Source organism: Hylobates moloch, unplaced genomic scaffold, assembly GCF_009828535.3.
Source record: "Hylobates moloch isolate HMO894 unplaced genomic scaffold, HMol_V3 SCAFFOLD_2, whole genome shotgun sequence".
Classification (NCBI taxonomy): Eukaryota; Metazoa; Chordata; class Mammalia; order Primates; family Hylobatidae; genus Hylobates; species Hylobates moloch.
Window position 1 is genome coordinate 62,452,337 of NW_026652277.1, and position 19,173 is coordinate 62,471,509.

General features: G+C 35.5%; 1 protein-coding gene across 1 annotated transcript in view; it reads left to right on the forward strand.

Annotated features, from left to right (window-relative positions):
• Positions 1-10,570: 10,570 nt before the first annotated feature.
• Positions 10,571-19,173, forward strand: part of SULT1B1 (sulfotransferase family 1B member 1) — a 29,075-nt gene continuing 20,472 nt past the window's right edge. The window contains exons 1-3 of the mRNA XM_032164402.2: positions 10,571-10,718; positions 10,990-11,118; positions 15,565-15,662. Of these exons, the coding sequence (XP_032020293.1) occupies positions 10,571-10,718; positions 10,990-11,118; positions 15,565-15,662 (375 nt within the window). The remainder of the gene's footprint in view (positions 10,719-10,989; positions 11,119-15,564; positions 15,663-19,173) is intronic.

Sequence of the window (19,173 nt, forward strand, 5' to 3'; positions counted from 1 at the left end):
AACATGTGATCTCTGGGAAAGAAGGTTACCCCGAGTAGTAGAAAAGAAAAGAAAGGGAAAGGAGAGAGAGTAAAGCTTTGCCTGTGGCAGGGTGGGGTAGGCGAAGCACTCAGGGAGGCCAGAGAAAGACCTAGTCATTGCAGTGACACTTTAATTTCAGCCGGCTGCTTCTTGGTCACAGAGGGATCTTTTCCAGCATTCCCATCAGCTCTGAAGTTTTCCCTTTTAGGGAGGCAAAAATTCCCCATGTCCCACGATCCTGTACATGCCTAATCCTATCACTCATAGCCATCAGCAAAGAGTGCAAGGCAGATCAATCCAGAGAACAGCAGTTAACATCCCAGAGTGCCAAACCCATTCTTAGCTGAAAGAGACTTTACAGAGAGGGAGTTTACCGAGAGGGGCCTCTAACCCCTGAAATTTTTGAAAGGACTCTAACCCTCCTAAGTTGGGCCTCTAACCCAAGGTTGGTCAAGCTTCCTTGCCTTTTATTGAAAAGATACTTTAACCCACTCTGTCTTAGGAGACACTCTAACTCCCTTAAGTTGGGCCTTTAACCAAATCCCATCCTTTACCCGGGTATATGCACCCCACTTACCCAAAGTCGTTTAATCAGTTCTGCAGTCGGTGGGTTTTAGTCAGCTTCTTTACTTCAACCTGTTTTGTCAGCAAGGTCTTTATGACCTGTATCTTGTGCCAACTTCCTATCTTATCCTTTAAGTTAGAATGCCTTAACTGTCTGGGAATGCAGCCCAGTAGATCTCAGCCTTATTTTACCTAGCTCCTATTTAAGATGGAGTAGTTCTGCTTCACAAGCCTCTGACATCAGCACTTATGATTGTGCATGTTGTGCACTTCACAGTTCCAGGAAGTAAATTTCATATCACAGCACATAACGTGGTGTCCCAAAGTGGGATATTGAAAACAGTGAGTTTATGAAGAGGAAAAAGTCAGAGGTGTTGCCATGAAAGGACACTGAGCTAGTGTTGAGTAAATCCAAATTCTATGAGCCTACTTTTGAATATTTCACTTATTTTCTAATGTCAAAATTTTGTTTATTCTGGATATTACTTTATCTAATAATGTCCCTTTACTGTTACCATCCTTCTTCCTCATTAAAGATAAGTCAGGCATACAGGGAGATCAATATTCAGATGAGAGAATTCAACTGTGCAAAAGGAAGTGAGAAAAAGCATTCTAGTGACAACTGTCAGTGGAACACACCTTCAGAGAGACAAGTAGATTCATCTTCATTCTAATCCCTGACTTCTCAAGTGGATGAGCTATTATGAAACAAGGGAGGTCAAGGATGTGAATCTTACCACTGTTTCTATCACAAGAGAAAAATGATAACCCTGTGCACAGGAATTTATATAGGTGCAAATAACTGCAAAAATTTGGCTGCTTCTTTGAACTCACACTTTCAGAAGAAGGGTAACTGAAAAAAATGCTGGTAAATAAACCAATAAATTTGGAAAATTTACACATTCTAATATTAAAATGCATGTCTCTAGATGAGAAAAGTAAAACAAATGTCCTCAAATTATAACATAAACTAGGAAAAACGTACTTTCTCATTTTTAGCTGACTCTAAATAGATTTTTAAAAAATTCTTAGAAATTTAATGATGTTGAAAGAATCCAAACTTCTTAAATACTTCTGTGTAGCCTGGATGATATGCATTCAGGACCAATTGTAGTGGAAAAAAAATGCATTCCCTATGAGTCTTTAAGTCTTTTAAAAATCTCTCTTCTATCTCTATTATTTTATTTGTTAAGGCTACATGACTTAGAAGTCGCAAGTAGTTTTCTGACCCTGACTTTTTACCTAATACTTATAAGATCTTAACCAAATCACTTAGAATCTCTGAATATGTTTCCTCATAGGTAAAATTTGAGCTAGTAACAGATTGAGGATGCCATCAATAAATTATTATTTATGAGTTGAGGGAAAAATCCAATGCCTTTTTTTCCTAGTGTAGTATCTTGGAGCTGGTAAATTTGGTAACTGAATGAACAAATACATGCAAGAATGATTCATGAATGAATTAACCATAGAAATCTTTAAAGCAAGAGTGATTTTTTTGTTTGTGGTTCTAAGTATGGTCCTCAAACTGGTAGCTCACCATCATTTAGGAGTGTGTTTGAATTGCAGATTTTCAGACTCCTCCCTAGACCAACTGAATCAAAAACACTGAGTGTCGCTGGGGGGGGAGCAGAATTTGTATTTTATCAAGCCCTTCAAGGTCATTCTGAAGCATTCTAAAATTTAAGAATCTCTTCTCTAGGTTGTTTTTCAATACTGATTTGGAGTTTAATTAGTTAATTAATAACGTGGTTTCCAGGTAACCTATGTGCATTTAAGTAGAATTTTTATGTAACTAATACCTTATGTCAAAGTTTGCAAATTGCATCTCATTATGTGCCATACAAAAGTGTTTGTCTGGTGCATGTGTTTGGTTATCAATACTTAAACACTTACTGTATGCACACTTCTCATGAAGAATCTAAATCTTTAAAATGTTGCCTTGTTGTTCTTCATAACAAGAATATGCTGGACCTTAGCCTCTCCAGTGTTATCACCATATTATTCTCCCAAAACAGAGACCATGTATCAGTTTATTGTTTTGCTCGAGCTATTACTTTTCTTAATCTCAAACTGTTTCATGAATGTTCCATGAACGTATGGGTAACCCATCCTCCAGGTTTGTCTGAGGCCCAGTTGACATCTTTTGTCACCACATAATTATTCATAGCCTCTCTTTTATTCCCCAAATTATCTTGGTTTGGATGATAACTGATGGGTCACCCTATTCATAGGCATGTGTTTTTGCAACTCCAGACTTAATGTCAGCCCCGTTCAAAGTTAATATTGAAGATACTCTCTCTAATTAGTGATGAAAGTAAATATGCCCGTAGGCACGAGGAAAGGAAAGAAGAAAAGTTAAGGGGCATAACTCAAATGATTTGTTCAAGAATAATATTTTTTGAAATATTATATCTTTTCTTTAAATCTATGTAATATTTCCTTCTGTATTATTATATTTACTCTAAAATTAAAAGACCACCTTTAAAATGAGAAACACAAAGGGAAATATGTCTTTAAACTGTTTCAATCAGTTAAGGAAATGCCTTTGCACTAAGTATATTTTAGGAATTTGGCATGAATTGAAGAATAATAAACATCAGATTAAACTCCCTATCAATTTCACTTATTTTCTTTGTCAGCACAATATCTTGAGAACTCTGGCTTTTATGAATATATGGATTAAAAATTCAATGTTGTTTTCACTGGTTTATTTGTCATAAGAAGCCCCAAATATAAATGTTTACAATTTTGACAATTTTGTCGAAGACTATGCATAGCTATCAGCTGGAGGCCTTGGGGTAGTTTCCTGATGTTGCTGAAAGGTTGTACATAAATCAGTTTGTTAATTTTTTTAGATATATTTATAATATTTTTCCAGGGTGGGAACATTGTTGATAATAACATTGTTTAAGTGACACTGTAAATCTAATTTTGAGCTTCTTAAAGTTTCCACAGTCAACTCTCTTCTTTCAAATCTCTTAATTTGTTCTGAGGTTATTTTCTTATATAAATAAAACCATGTAGGTTTGCATTGCAGCGGTTGATTGAAATTTTATTTTTTTAATGAAAGCTCAATATGTATATTTTCTAAAGAGAAATTAATTTGTTTCCGAGAGTCTCTGATGGAAGATTATTTTTCTTCACGAATAAACGCGACAATTCCACACAAATAAAGAAACCTTATTAAGCTAACATCAGTGTAGTACAGTAAGTGTTCAATGTTATTCTCATTAAAAAGAAAACAACAACAACAACCAGGATTTATATTCCTTTTTACAATGTGTTGCTTGATTTTAACACGTGTGCACATGTACACACACACAGATACTACTTTTACATTTTAAATGAAAACAAATAAGTAAACAAGAATTAAAAAAGCCTAATTATTGTATGAGAAATTTCTTCATTGGGGCTTTGTTTTTGCTCTATATAGTTGAGATATGCAGTTGACCTAATTACTAGTGTCCTTGCATAACGACACATCTTCCTTTTCTGCCCGGACAGCATGGTCGATATCTGCAGCATGAAGCCTCACCATTTTCTTCCCTATGACTCTATGATGTAACAATTCATCTTCCAAGATGATTTTAAATTTCACACCAAGTAAGAATTAAGTAATTTAAATATATTTTTGTTAGAATTTGCTTTTCCTTAAATTCATTCTAAACTTGATTCTCTCTTCTGGGTTGCAAAAGATTATTACACATTGTATGCATGTATTAAAACATCATAGATACTCTATAAATATTAACATATAATCTAGTATAGACCCATGAAAATTAAATATACTTTTTAAAACTTCTGCTGTTTCCTTTAAGCTTTGTAGATTGTATCTCATATGCTGCTGCTAGAATAATCATATGTAAGGTTTTCTCACAAGACAGATGCTAAGGTTTCAGCTCATCTGTATCTCTGTAACAATAAACACTACATTTTAAATAAATATTTTAATTATAATGACTAAATTTCTTTGAAAGAATGTGATGGATAGGATATGTTCTAAGCACAATATTTATATTAACTCATTTAAAAATCAAAACAAGTATGTAGACAAATGGGAACTGTTGTGCATTGTTGGTGGGAATGTAAAATGATATAGACAAGTAAAACAGTATGGTGGTTTCTTTAAAAAGTTAAAAACATAATTACCAGCAATCCCACTTCTTGGCACACATCCAAAGGAAATGAAATCAAGATCTCATAAAAAGAAATTTGCATGCTCTTGTTCACAGCAGCATTATTCACAATAACTAAAATGTAGAAGCTACCCAAGTATCCACTTTATTTTTATTACTTTTAAAAAAATTATGGTATCTGTAAAATATTTAGCCTTAAAAAGAAAAAAGCAATCTTACACAAGCTACAACACGAATGTACCTTAAGAACATTATGTTACATGAAATAAGCCAGTTACAAAAGAACAAATACAGTCTGATTACACATTTATGAGGTATTTTGAGGAATCATATTTATAGAAACAGAAGTACAGTGGTGGTTACCAAGGATCAGAGGGAGGATAAGTTGTTCTTTAATGGGTATGGAGTTTCAGTTTTGCAAGATGAAGAAGTTCAGGAGATTGATTGCACTACAGTGTGAATATACATAACATTACTGAACATACACTTAAAACTCATCAAGATGGTAAATTTTATGCTATATGTATTTTCCCACACTCAAAAAAAGGAGAAAACTGAAACAACTGTATAAAGAAGATGCTATTATTTCCAGTGGGGCAATGGAGGCACAGAGAGGCTAAATTTCCTGTCCCTCTCACAAGGCTGATTAATGATTGTGTTTGGGATTTAAAGCCCAGGACTTGTGCTATAGCCTACCCTCTTGCTGACTAGTTCTCTCCCACTGCCTTCAGTGTGTTTTCCTAGCTTCACAAGTTGTGGCTAGGTTAGAATAATCATCTTTTTCACTGATAAGTTTACTTAAGGAAGCCTGAGGTACAATTCCACAGGTTTCCAAAATTTGTCAGATTTCAGGCTGTCTGAATGTATTATATTATCTTGCCTATTGAATTGGTTTTAAATTCACACTATAAAATAATTTTCAATAGCAGATTTATATACTCAATTGAAAATATAATTTGTTCAGCTTTTGTTTTTGGTAGTTCACTACTGCAGAAAGTTGACCTATACAGACTCTATGTCTGTGGAATGTGTCAGTTGACTGCATGAAGGTTGGTAGGAAGGGGAGGTGGTCTGTGGGAGCCAATGGTTTTACATGTCATCAAAAGCAGAAAAAAAAATCCTAGTTTATAAGATCACAAAATTATATTTAGAAAATAAACAAGTTAGCCTAGAAAGCTAACTCTCTAAGCTAGGGAATCTCAGAAAATTCAAACATTTCGGGTTCTCAATCAAAGAGAGACAGATTGACATATGACAGTCTCAATGCCCTCCATGTGCCTGTTCCTGATTCATTTGGAGGCCTAATGCTTCCCCATAAGGGCAACAAAATACAACTATAATAGGTGCACATAAACCCCTTTTCTCTGTATTCTCTCTTTAATACTCTTCCACCCTCTTCACAAAATGAAAATAAAACAATGCTGACTGGCAAAGATTAGGAATCTGTTGGCAGCATCTTTTAAGAAGAAAATATGCTTTACATTTCTTTAATAAATTTATAAGTTAAACTGATGGTCTAAAGGAATGTGCTAATTTCCCTCTGGTCTTCCTGACTTTCCCAGGCCTTCATAGGTATAACTCAGGGGCAAGAGCTTGGTGGTTGTAGTTGTGTGTAAGTTTGAGACGAGTGCTCTTAACAAATGGATTGATTTCCACTCATTTCTTGTCAATGTGATTCTGCCTACCAAAAGAAGAAAAAGCCAAGAGTTGTAAAAATGATTAGAGTATTTGTGTTTCTGACGCCAAAGTAATTAATCATTTCATCTTTAATATGTTTGACATTTAATGATATTAGAAACTCACGTTTATTCCAGATGGAAACATATACTGACACATGCACAAACACACACAAAACCAATTTTTATTTCTGTTATGGCCAAAATTGTTAGAAGACATTCTTATAAGATACAGAGAAGCAACAAGTTTGATCCACTAACACTTCATGTTCTTTCCCTTTGCATTTCTCAGACCCTTTGAAGCTTGCAGAGAGCTTAGAATCTAAACAACCTGTGCCCCTGCTGACTTATGGCCACCACCCTGAACCACTTCCTGGCTTCCTGGCTTTGCTAGCTGTTGAAACAGTGGAACTTGCCTCATGTGTGTGTATGTATGTGTGTGTGATTGTGGGTGTGGGTAGTTTAACCTTTTTATATCTTAGCTGCCTGTAAATTCAGTGATTGCTGCGTTCAGATCAAACCTTGAACTTGTTTTTTTCTGGTGCCAGGAGCCTTCCTGGGCTCCCCATTCCCTGCCAGAATCACCACCGTTTCCCATGGTTATTCTACAGCAGCTTCACTGGCTGAAAATGAAAACTGAACAAAGGGATTAAATTGCGAGGTAAAATTTGCTTTTCAATTTCTTTCCTTGAAGTTTTGTCCTACCCCTGCAGAATATTGTGTGCCTTAGAACAATTTCTGTTTTGAACATATTCTATAATTAGAAAGTCTTTTGCATAATTCCAATTTTCTTATAGGAAACTCTTGTTGTTTATGCTGTCTAAAATCTCTCAAGCTTTCAATGTTCAATTTTATTTTTCTACATTTAATGGAACTGAAGCATACAAGGAATGGAGGTCTTCTCATGAAACTGTAAGCCACTTAAGGAAAAAGAAATCTTTTTCAAGTTTTCGTTTCTCTGCTCCCATCTTTCATCCAGTCCCACTCACATGCATGCATGCACACATATGCACATACGCACACCTTTAAGGTGCATTCCAGAATATAAAATATGTCATTTACCACATTTATTTAAGTAGCTGGATTTGATGTGTATCAGATAGAGCTAAACTTTGTCAGAGCATGACAAATGAAATAAATTGTTTTTTCTAATTGACAGAAAAATATAGTTTTAATGTTAAATGACTCAGTTTCTTCTAAAATAGGCAGGCATTGTTTTTTATTTTTCTCTTTTGTTCCATTAATATTTCTTAAAGTCAATTTTAGACATTTTAATTTTCAGCCTATGGCTCATCTTAAATAGGAAGTCTTGAGATCCCATGTATAATTTACAACTACTTTAAATTGCCTGTTCCTTTCCAATAGGGTTTAAAATATTTTATGAACTAATTTTTAGATTTTAAAGTAAATGTCATTCATAAATCATCTTTCAGCATATGTAGTTTAATTATATTAATTATTTGACATCTTCCAGTCCTCCCCTCCGTACTCTTCTCCCCATATTATTCAGAACTCATCATTTATCCACTGGTCATGACAAGGTAATGCTATTTCATGCCTAATACCCTGTAGCTTCCTGAATTGGACACACCCACTTCCCAGAGGTGACTAGCATATATTCACAATCAGCTGCCTTATTTTCATCTTCTTACTCATTCCATCCTTCTCCGGCAACAATTTTACAGCATGACGAGCCTGACCTTTTTGTCACAGGGGATTTTCATTGTCAAAGCAAAAATCCCTTCCAATCTGTAAATACTCTTGTTTGAATGAGATAAATCACGGACATTTTTGACTCTGGGTTGGGCCTACGGTAAATTTTCAGTATGATCACATGAACAGAGCTGGGCAAGCTAAAGTCCATTCCTGGGTTGCCACTCCTTTTCTGTGTTTCTTTGGGCAGATGCTCTGAAGATCTGTTTCCTAATCTTATCCACAAAATGAAAGTAAGACTTATCATTTCAGGATAGGCAATGATTAGAGATCATATACACGAAGCACAATCAATACAATTTGTTTTAAAAGACCCTGAATTCATTTTGATAAATCATTTACTTACACCCTGTATCATTAGATAATTAAAGGTAGTTTAAAGTCATTTTCTCAAGTTTTAAGTGCAAACAAATTAGTTGAGGATCTTACTGAAATGTAGATTCTGATTCTGGGTTGAAGCCTGAGATTCCACACTTCTAACAAGCTCTCTGATAAGGCCAATAACACATGGGGCTTGTACATGGACTGTAATTTGAATAGAAATTGTAAATCAATTTTATGCATATAAAAGAATAGTACAAATTAAATTAAGATGAATAAATAAAGAAAAGGCAAAGGATGAACCAAGACATGAAATGGAACCAGAAATTATGCTATAAATATATAATATAAGCTACTTGCTACATGGGGAATCAATTTGTCTATATAATTTTAGCAGACAGTATGAAAAGGGTATTGGCTCCCTCAATATTCATTCACTTTTGCATAATATGTATGCAATTAGGTAGAAGGAATACTCCTAGGAGCATCACCCTTTTTGTTCTACTCAGACTTCAACTAATTGGATGAAGATCACCCACTTAGGTAGGACAATCACTCAGTCTACCAATTTAAATATTAATCTAGTCCTAAAACACCAATACAGAAACACTCTGAATAGTGTTTGGCCAAATGTCTGGGGACTCCTTGGCACAGTCAGGTTGACACAAAAAATTATCAATGACAGCTTCTAATCAAGAAGAAGTAACAGGAACACCAAGCATCCAATAAAAAATTATCAGACATGTAAACAAGGAGAAAAAGCCTTCCATAATGAGAAAAAAATCAATCAATTGAAAACAACATAGAATTATACAGATGTTACTGTTAACAAAGAAAAAAATTCATTATAACCGTATTTAGTATGCTTAAAAAGTTGAGAACAAAAAATATAAACATATTGAAATTGAATAGCCAGAGATTAAAAATACAAAGCCCAAGATAAAAATACACTGGATAGGAGTAAAGACAGATTAAACATTGCAGAGGAAAAGGTTAGTAATTACAAAGACATAGCAATAGAGAATATCCCAAATGAAATACACACAGAGAAAAGCTTTTTAAAAAACTAAATAGATAATCTCTCAGCTGTGGGCAACTTCATATGGCCTAATATACATGTAATTATAGTCTCATAAGGAGAGAGAGAGAAAAAAATATTTGAAGAAATAATGGCTGAAAATTATCCTAATTTGATGGAAACTGTAAACTCACAATTTCAAGAAGCTCAACAAAGCTAAAATGTATACGTGCATGCACACACACACACACACACACGAAAATAACCACACCTAGGAACATTACAATCCACTTGCTCAAAATGAGTGATAAAGAAAGAAATCTTAGAAGCACACAAAGAAAAAAGATGAATTACAAACTGAAAATCAAAGGTCAGAATGACAGCAAATTTTCTGTAAGGAAAAATGAGGTATAGCTGAAGTCTTAATAATGAGCAGTGGATTTATTTTGCCTTAAGTCAGATTGTTCAGATTGTTTTTGCCATATTTCTGTGAAACATGATTTTTTTTCTTTTCTTTTTTTTTTTTTTGAGACTGAGGCTCCCTCTGTCGCCCAGGCTGGAGTGCAGTGGCGCAATCTCGGCTCATCGCAAGCTCCGCCTCCCGGGTTCACGCCATTCTCCTGCCTCAGCCTCTCTGAGTAGCTGGGACTACAGGCGCCCGCCACCACGCCCGGCTAATTTTTTGTATTTTTAGTAGAGACGGGGTTTCACCATGTTAGCCAGGATGGTCTCGATCTCCTGACCTCGTGATCCGCCCGCCTCGGCCTCCCAAAGTGCTGGGATTACAAGCGTGAGCCACCGCGCCCAGCCGAAACATGCTTTTTAATTCAAGGAGAGATATGCAGTTTCATTTCTTTGCAAAACTTCCACTAGAGACCTTTGTCCTGCTTGTCACGGAGCCAGTTATTGCTCTTGCAATCTACTGCACCTAATGCCCACGAAATATGCCCTTTGTACTTAGATCTCCATGTGCCCAGAATGTTAAAGGCCAATTTTACTTTGTGACAAATTGCAGTGTCTTAAGACCAACATTACTTACTCAGATTCTGATTTTTATTCTCTATATTTCTCCAGAACGACTGTCAATCTATTATATATTTGTACAATCTGGTATTAAAATGCTTTCCCCAAAAGATATTCTGCGAAAAGATCTGAAGTTTGTCCATGGTTATCCCATTACCTGTGCTTTTGCGAGCAACTGGGAAAAAATTGAACAGTTCCATAGCAGACCAGATGACATTGTGATAGCCACTTATCCTAAATCAGGTGAGTTCTGTGGCCTGACATATTCAAGTCCGACCTCAATTTTCGTTTCCTGGAAATCAACTTGTCCATAAAATCATTATCATTCTAAATAAAGTTAATATTCATTTTGTGCAGCCATCTATTTTAGTATATTAAAATTGGCATTTGGGGCATAGAAAGGGGAATTAAGTTTGTAATAGAATGTGTTAAGATGGTAGTGTTTCCAATAAATTCTTCTCCCTCTCCCGTGCAATTTGGGTAATTATTTTGAAAATGTTGCCTTTTGTCACAGGTACTACTTGGGTTAGTGAAATTATAGACATGATTCTAAATGATGGAGATATTGAAAAATGTAAGCGAGGTTTTATTACTGAAAAAGTTCCAATGTTGGAAATGACTCTCCCTGGATTAAAAACATCAGGTAAATTTAACCCACTTGGAATTATTATTTTGTAATATTATTTAGACAGCATATGCATTATTGTATGTGTGACTTTCACTGAAACTGGAGTAGATTTGGTGACATAAAATGGAAGCTGGCAAACAATATAAAACTGAAGAATATGAAGAAATTTTGTTTTTGTTTGTTGTATATCCAGGTATGATATCAAAGATGAAAGAGTCTTACTGTACAAAACAATTACAAATTTGATTGATAAAATAAACAATATTTTTATGTCTTATTGACTTTTATTTGGTAGAATTTGTCTGATTAGATCAGTAAGTTCCTAATTTAGGACATTGTTGTAATTAATAAATAAGAAGCAAATTTTCTTAAAACATAGAATTCACTAATACTATTAATTTTTCTTCCACAAAATATTTATGGAATGCTTGTAAAGAATTATTCACTGTGCTATGGTATAGAGATATAATGATTAGAAATTGTATATTGTATCACAAGGAGCTTACAGCAATATTTTGATGTTAAAAAGTAAATAACAATATGTCAATGTTAGTAGTCTTACATAGCCAAATAATAGGGTTCTGTGGAAGCAAACAATAGGAAAGCTTACTTTAAGTGGATAATAAAGGAAAAAAACTTAGACAAATTAAATTAAATGAGTTTAGTTGAGCAAAGGACAATTCACAAATCAGGCAGCCTCTTGAGCCAAAATAGCCTCAGAGATTCCAGAACAGCTACATGGTTTATGGAAGGAAGGAATGTGACATACAGAAAACAGAATTGAGATACAGAAACAGCTGGCTTAGTTAAAGTTTAGTGTTTGACTTATTTGAAAACAGTCTGAAGAGTTGGCCACCTTTGATTGGCCAAAACTTGGTGATTAGCACAACAGTAGAATGTAATATGTTTACACATCCAGTTAGGTTACAATTCACTATGTATAGAGAAACCTTTAAGCCAAACTTAAAATATGTTAGATGACAGCTTTAGTCTAAACTTAATTAACAAGGGGTATCCACTCCAAATTGAGATTAAAAAGTTGTACATACTTGGGGAAAGAATATCCCAGGATACAGTCCTGGAAAGCATATTCCAGGAAGATCTTGATATAGACTAAAATGATCCATGAAAGAAGGAAAAAGTGGGATGCAAAACACTTGGAAATTAGGCTAGGATAGATCATGTAGGACTTGTAATTCTTAACATATTTTCTCATTTTATTCCAAGAACATTGAGGAAGATATTGAAGGGTTTTATGCAAAGAAAAATTATAGAGTTTTTGTTTTTTGTTGTTGTTTTAAATACAAAGACTCCACAGGTTGCTTGGTAGAGGTGGAATTGAAGATGCTAGATAAGACATATTTTTGACTTGTTGATAGACTGTAAAAGAAATAGGAAGAAAATGAAAAAAATGAGTTTTATTTTTCATCAAGCAAGTGGACTATGGAACCATTTGCTTGCAAGGAAAAGTACTTGGAGAGGAACACATCTGGGTGTAGGGTTATTAATAATTCAGTTGTGAAACGTTAGTTTTGAGATGACATTGGATATTAAAATCAGTTAAAATTATAATTAATTAAAATGATGGTATTCAGAGCTTGTAAAAATATATTCATTAGGCAATGCTCAGCATAATTGGACACTGGAATCAATGTGATTGCCCAGGGAAAGCCTGTGGAGCAATATGAGAACAGAAGCACTGAGCTGTGAAAAACATCAACATGCAGAAATTAGGTAGAGAAAGAGAGGCTAGCAAAGGAAACTGAAAAAAAATGAGCTAAGAGGGAATGCAAGAGTATGGTGTTCTGTAAGTAAATGAGAGGGGTATTCAAGAAGTGAAGTTTGACTCTCAAATGCTGCTGGAATCCTGGGAAACAAATAAGTAGTAGGATGGTGATAGACCTGTATGCCAATGTGAAGAGAAATATCCAAATCCTCTTCTACAATGGAGGTGCCCCTCAGCAGGCTGACTGAACTAGTTACTTCCATAGGCAGAGACGGATCAACTGGCAGGATGTCAGTCCTTCTATGTCATTGCAAGAATTCAGAGAGCAAATGCCAATTTTTGTTTTGTTTTGTTTTAAAAATATATTCAATTTTTCAAAGTTACAAATATAAAATCCCAGTTGTTTCCTAAGCCATTAAGTTCAGCTTAATTTGTCAAGGACTTAAAATGCAAACTGCAAAGATTCTTAAAACAAATAGTTATGACAAGATGTTCTGAAACATGACTATGTTATGGCTTGATGTTCTTAAACATGCCTATCCTTGGAAAGCTTGGAACTGAGGGATTATGCTGGGGCGAGGAACCCAAATGAGTTCAAGAGGGAGGCAAGACTTCAGAATCATAGAAAGTATGGAATGAAAAAGTGACAGAACCAAAGTAATCAGAGACATGGGAGTCAGGGATAACAGATGGAAGGCAGGATTGGGGATAGAGAGGGAGGCTATGCAGCATTGCCTGACAGTGAATGGCTGAAGTTCATCAGGTAGATGAGGGTAAACTGCAGCATTTAAATCTACTCTAGGCCAGGCACAGTGGCTCACGCCTGTAATCCCAGCACTTTGGGAGGTCGAGGCGGGTGGATCACGAGGTCAGGAGATCGAGACCGTCCTGGCTAACACGGTGAAACTCCGACTCTACTAAAATATACAAAAAATTAGCCAGGCGTGGTGGCGGGCGTCGGTAGTCTCAGCTACTCGGGAGGCTGAGACAGGAGAATGGCGTGAACCCAGGAGGCGGAGCTTGCAGTGAGCTGAGATAGCGCCACTGCACTCCAGCCTGGGTGACAGTGCGAGACTCCGTCTCAAACAAACAAACAAACAAACTCTAGAGCCTGAATGTGGATAATTTTGTTGTCTTTATACATTGCTAACACTCATACTTGTGGATATAAAGGGTTCATTAAAAGACTTAACTTGGCAAAATGATTGCAAAATAGGGGAAATTGAGAAGTCTTTCAGGGAAGCTGAATGCGGAACAAGGAACAACAAATGTGAGAAAAACTTCTTAAAAGAAACAGACATAAGTTCATGTAATGGGCATTAAGTAATAACGAGTTGTGGAAGATTACAATTTCTCATTTTTATATGCTGGGTAAAGTGACTGTAGCTGCTAGATCAGTAGAGGCATAGTAAAATCCCTGGTGGAGTTGTATAGTAATTTATGTTTACAGTCATTTATATTGGCAAATAAAATACAGGACAATTAATTAATTTCAAATTCAGATAAATAACCATTTTATTAAGTATATAAGTACTTTCCAAATGTTGTAAGGGAAATATTCTTGCTAAAAACAACCTGCTATTTATCTGATATTTCAAATTTAACTTGGATTTTCACATTTTTTAATTTCCTGTCTGCCAAACCTGTTTCTACTGACATTAAATAGTCTTCTTCATATTAACCATGTGCTAGTCACTGTTCTCTATGGACATTTATTTATGAACAAAACAGGTTACATCTCTGTTCTTATGAAATCTCCATTTTAGTATAAGTTTAGGAGTGAGTTGGGGAAGGGACATGGGGACATGCAGTAAACAAACAAGTAAATAAACTATGAAGTCAAAATATGTTTTATAGAGCATTAAAAGAAAAATGTAAGAGGCTGAATGACTTCTTAGCATATGCAATGAATTACTGTGAACATTTAAAACAAAGTATTGTTTTCAATGAGTGAGTCAGATGCACTTTTGTGTGGGTTTGCCTTTCTATTCAGAGATAGCAAGATTATGTAAAATTATCAGGTATTCTAGAGTTTAGACTGTATATAAGTAATACTGTGGAGCAAAAAAGAATGCATAAGAAGTTTATGAATCATCTGTCTTAAGACCTTAATTTGAAACCAAGTTCTACCACATATTTGTTGTATGACTTTAGAGACTTAAGCTAATATCTAAAGATTACACATTTTTACTGTCCATACATACATGGAGAGACATATGACACATATAGGATATAATGAAAATATAGATACAACAGCTGATATTATATACAAAGTTAACATCATCTATGCTACAGTACCTGATATACAACACGATAGCCAGTTTGAGACTTACTAGTTGTTGATATCTCTTTGGCATGAAGAAAACATTTAAATAGTCATTTATAGCAATGCCCAAGTACAATAAAACTCCAAATTATTAGAGAGGGTATTATTATCTCTCATTTTGGAGATGGAGAAAGTGAAGTACAGAGATTCTGAGATACTTTCAAAGTGTCTCACAATGCTTAAGTGATAGAGTCAGCATTTGAACTCAGGGTGGCTAACCTCAGAATATGTATCCTTGAATGTTACACAACACTGACTCTAGTAATGTGGTGAAATGCCTGTCATTGGTTCAGAATTTATCTGCATTACATAATGCTCAAAAATGTCTTGAAAAACTGATTGGCAAAATAAGGAAACGTAGCCTTTCTGGAGACTCTAATATCTCCCTATACTTAACTAAATTTCTCAGGTATAGAACAATTAGAGAAGAATCCATCACCCCGGATTGTGAAAACACATCTACCGACTGATCTTCTTCCTAAGTCTTTCTGGGAAAACAATTGCAAGGTATACTCCAGACTCCAAGTCAGGTTTTGGTATGGCCCTATCCCTTTACCCACTCACATTGTTTATTTTTTAAAATATTTTTGTTTCTTTAACCATATACTTGCAACAATCTATACTATATCCACTCATATTGTATGTAAATCTTCAAAAGTCATTTACTTGTGACCATGAAAACTGAGCTACATTGAAATATTTCAGTTAAAAATTAAGTTTTAGTCTGAGTTTATATACTCAAGTTTTCCAAACTTGAGCAGCAACAGAATCCAAACCTCAGCACAATATTGCTACTTTTTTTCCCAACTCTCCCTAGATCTTCAGGCCTTCTGTAAACGCTGAACTTGAGGACATCAGTCCTTATTTGAAGATTTGGTATAATTCTTTGGTGTAACATTTGTTCCTGCTTATCTGCTTTTGGGGAAATTTTATATTTCAAATTCTATTTCTTTAATAGCTACAGTGCTATGTAGATTATGTGTTTTTTTCTTGTCTGACTTTTGACAATTTGCGATGTGTGAGAAACTTTTCTAAGTTGTTGACTTTACAAATGAAAAGTTGTTCATATTACACTCATTATTATTTTAATGGCTGCTGGATTTGTTCTGATACCCTGTTTTGTTCCTGATCTCAGTTATTTGTGCCTTCTCCTTTTTTTCGTTGTCATTCTTAAGTATATTAATTTTATTGACATTGTTAAAGCTAGTTTTTTGTTTTATCAATTATTTCTGTTGTTTATCTGTTTTTAGTATCATAGATTTCTGCTTTTTTTCTCTATTGTTTCTCTCCATCTACTTGCTTTGGGTTTATTTTACTCTCCTTTTTCTAATCTCTTTAAGTAGGAACTGAGATTATTGATTTGTTTCTTTCCTATATTCTAAAATAAGCATTTAGTGTTGTAAATATTTTTCCTCAGTAAAGCTTTAGTTGCATCCCACAAATTTTGATATGTCATGCTTTCAATTGCACTCAAATGCAAAATTGCCATGCTTTCAATTGCACTCAATGCTATGCACATTTTTATTTTATCTGAAATTTCCTCATTTACTGCAAGATTTTGAAGTGTATGATTTAATTTCTAAGTGTTTGAGGATTTTCATGTTTTCATTCTGTTATTGATTTCTAATTTTATTCCATTTTAGTCAAAGATCATACTCTACATAATTGCAATTCTTTTAAATTTCTTATGGTTCATCTTGTTCTATCTTGTTAAATGTTTTCTGAGCTCTTGAGCAGGTTGTGTATTCTTCTTTGTAGGTGGATGTATTCTCTATATTTTTATTACATCCTCTTGGCCAATAATGTTGTTCAGTTCTTTTATATCCTTCCTTGTTTTCTGTCTAGCAGTTCTATCAATTGCCTGAGAGTGGATTGTAAACATGCTCAACTATAACTACTGATTTGTCTATTCTTACTTCAGCTTTACTGGTTTTCATTTCATGTATATGGAAGTTCTGCTGTTTGCTGTTTGGAATTCAGAATTGCTTTATCTTCTTAACAGATTAGTCCTTTTATCATTATGGAATGTCCCTTGAAATTGTTTTTCCACTGAACTCTATCTTGTCTTGTATTGATATAGCCACTCCTAGTTTTTACTGATTAATGTTTGCATTACATATTTTTTTTGCTACCCTTTTACTCTCAACGTATCACTGTCATTTTGTTTGAAGTGTGTCTTTTGAACAGCATACAGCTAAGTTCTGTTTTTGTACACTCTGCCAATTTTTGTCTTTAGATTCATGTGTGTATATTATACACATTTAAAGTAGTTATGGGATAGAGCTAAGATGGTTGACTAGATGAATTCTGGAAGAGCTTCTCCCACTGAAAAAGACCAGAATATCAAGCAGACTGGCATACTCCAAAAAGATCTTTGGATAAAAGGCATTAAGAATGAATAGAAGGAGAATGCAGACCCTGCAGCTAAAAGGGGAGGAAGCTAGGAATCCTGCATAGGTTTGCTGAGCACCATGACTCATTCCTCGCCTTGCACAGCTTCTAGAGAAGGAGTGAGTGAAACAGACATGGAACAGCCCACTCTTACCATGGACCTCCAGGATCCTAGCTGCAGGAGACTCCAGGACACCCAGAGACATTTTAGTTGGCAGGGAGAACTTCCCAGAGAATTGGCAGAGACAGTACTCTACTCTGTGTGGAGTCCAGAGGGTTTGGCGCAGGAATAGCTGCAGTGGAACATGGCCATAGATGCCCATCCCCCAAGGCTCTCCATATTTCTTTAGGTGGCTTTAGCTTTTGTTAGCTCCCAGGTCTGCAGAAAGCAGGCCTGTCTTGCACATGGGCCAGGGCCAGTCTGATCTGACCACTCCTCCCTGTGCTGGCTTCTACTAGGGCCCCTGCATAGCCACACTTGCTTAGGGCACAGCCTCAGCTGCCCTGCTGAAGCACTTGCCAGCAGCCGCTGTCATAGTTCTGCAGCCAGCAGCTCTTAACTTCCAGTTTTTCACCCAGTTTTTTGCTTTTGCATATGGATCCCTACTGGTGCAGATTCACTTTCAGTCTTCTCCCACCAGTGTACAGTAACCTGCAGCCTACCCCTGCTACCCTGTGATCAAGTGTTTGCCCGTGACTGCTCCATCACTACATAAGTGCCTCTGGCTCCCTGCTTCCCTGTTGGATTACACTCTCTCATGTCATCTCCAATGCCCCACTGAAGCACTTTTGCCAGCATCCCTGATTGGAATGTTGTTGCCAGTAGACTGGGAACACATCAGTACCTCTGGTAGAGCAGGTGCTTGACCTCAAGGGGCGAAAGAACAAAACAAAGGTTCTTGTTCTATCCCCCTAGAGACAGAGCACATAGCCCTGGAGTGCTGAATTAAGCCTTGGTCCCCTAAAAGCATCCAAAAAGGAAAACAATCTAATAAACCCAAATTTACACTATAGTCAAAACCTCAAGGGCAACAAAGAATATAAAAGCAAGAAGCACCATCCAAAGAAAAGGAATTTCCAAGATTAAAGAAACATTAGCTGTCAGATGAGAAAGAAACAGCTCAAGAATTCTGGCAACTCTAAAAGCCACAGTGTCTTTTTGCCTGCAAATGACCTAACTAGCTTTCCAGCAATGGTTCTTAACCAGATTGAAATTGTTGAAATGACAGACATATAATTCAGAACCTAGATGTCAAGGAAACTCAATGAAATATAGAAAAAGGTTGAAACCCAATCCAAGGAAAACAGTAAAACTGGTAACGAGCAGAAAGAAAACATAGACACGTTGAGAAAGAACAAAACTACACTTCTGGAAATAAAAAATGCACTAAAGGAATTTCATAATACAATGGGAAATATTAATAATAGAATAGACCAAGCTGAGGAAAGAATATCAGAGATGGAAGACTGTTCCTTTGAATCAACAAAGGCAGACAAAAATTTTAAAAAGGATATAAAAAATGAGCAAAGCCTCCAAGAAATATGGGATTATATAAACACCAAACTTGTGACTCACTGGAATTTCTAAAAGAGATAGAGAGGGGCAATTAACTTGGAAAACATATCT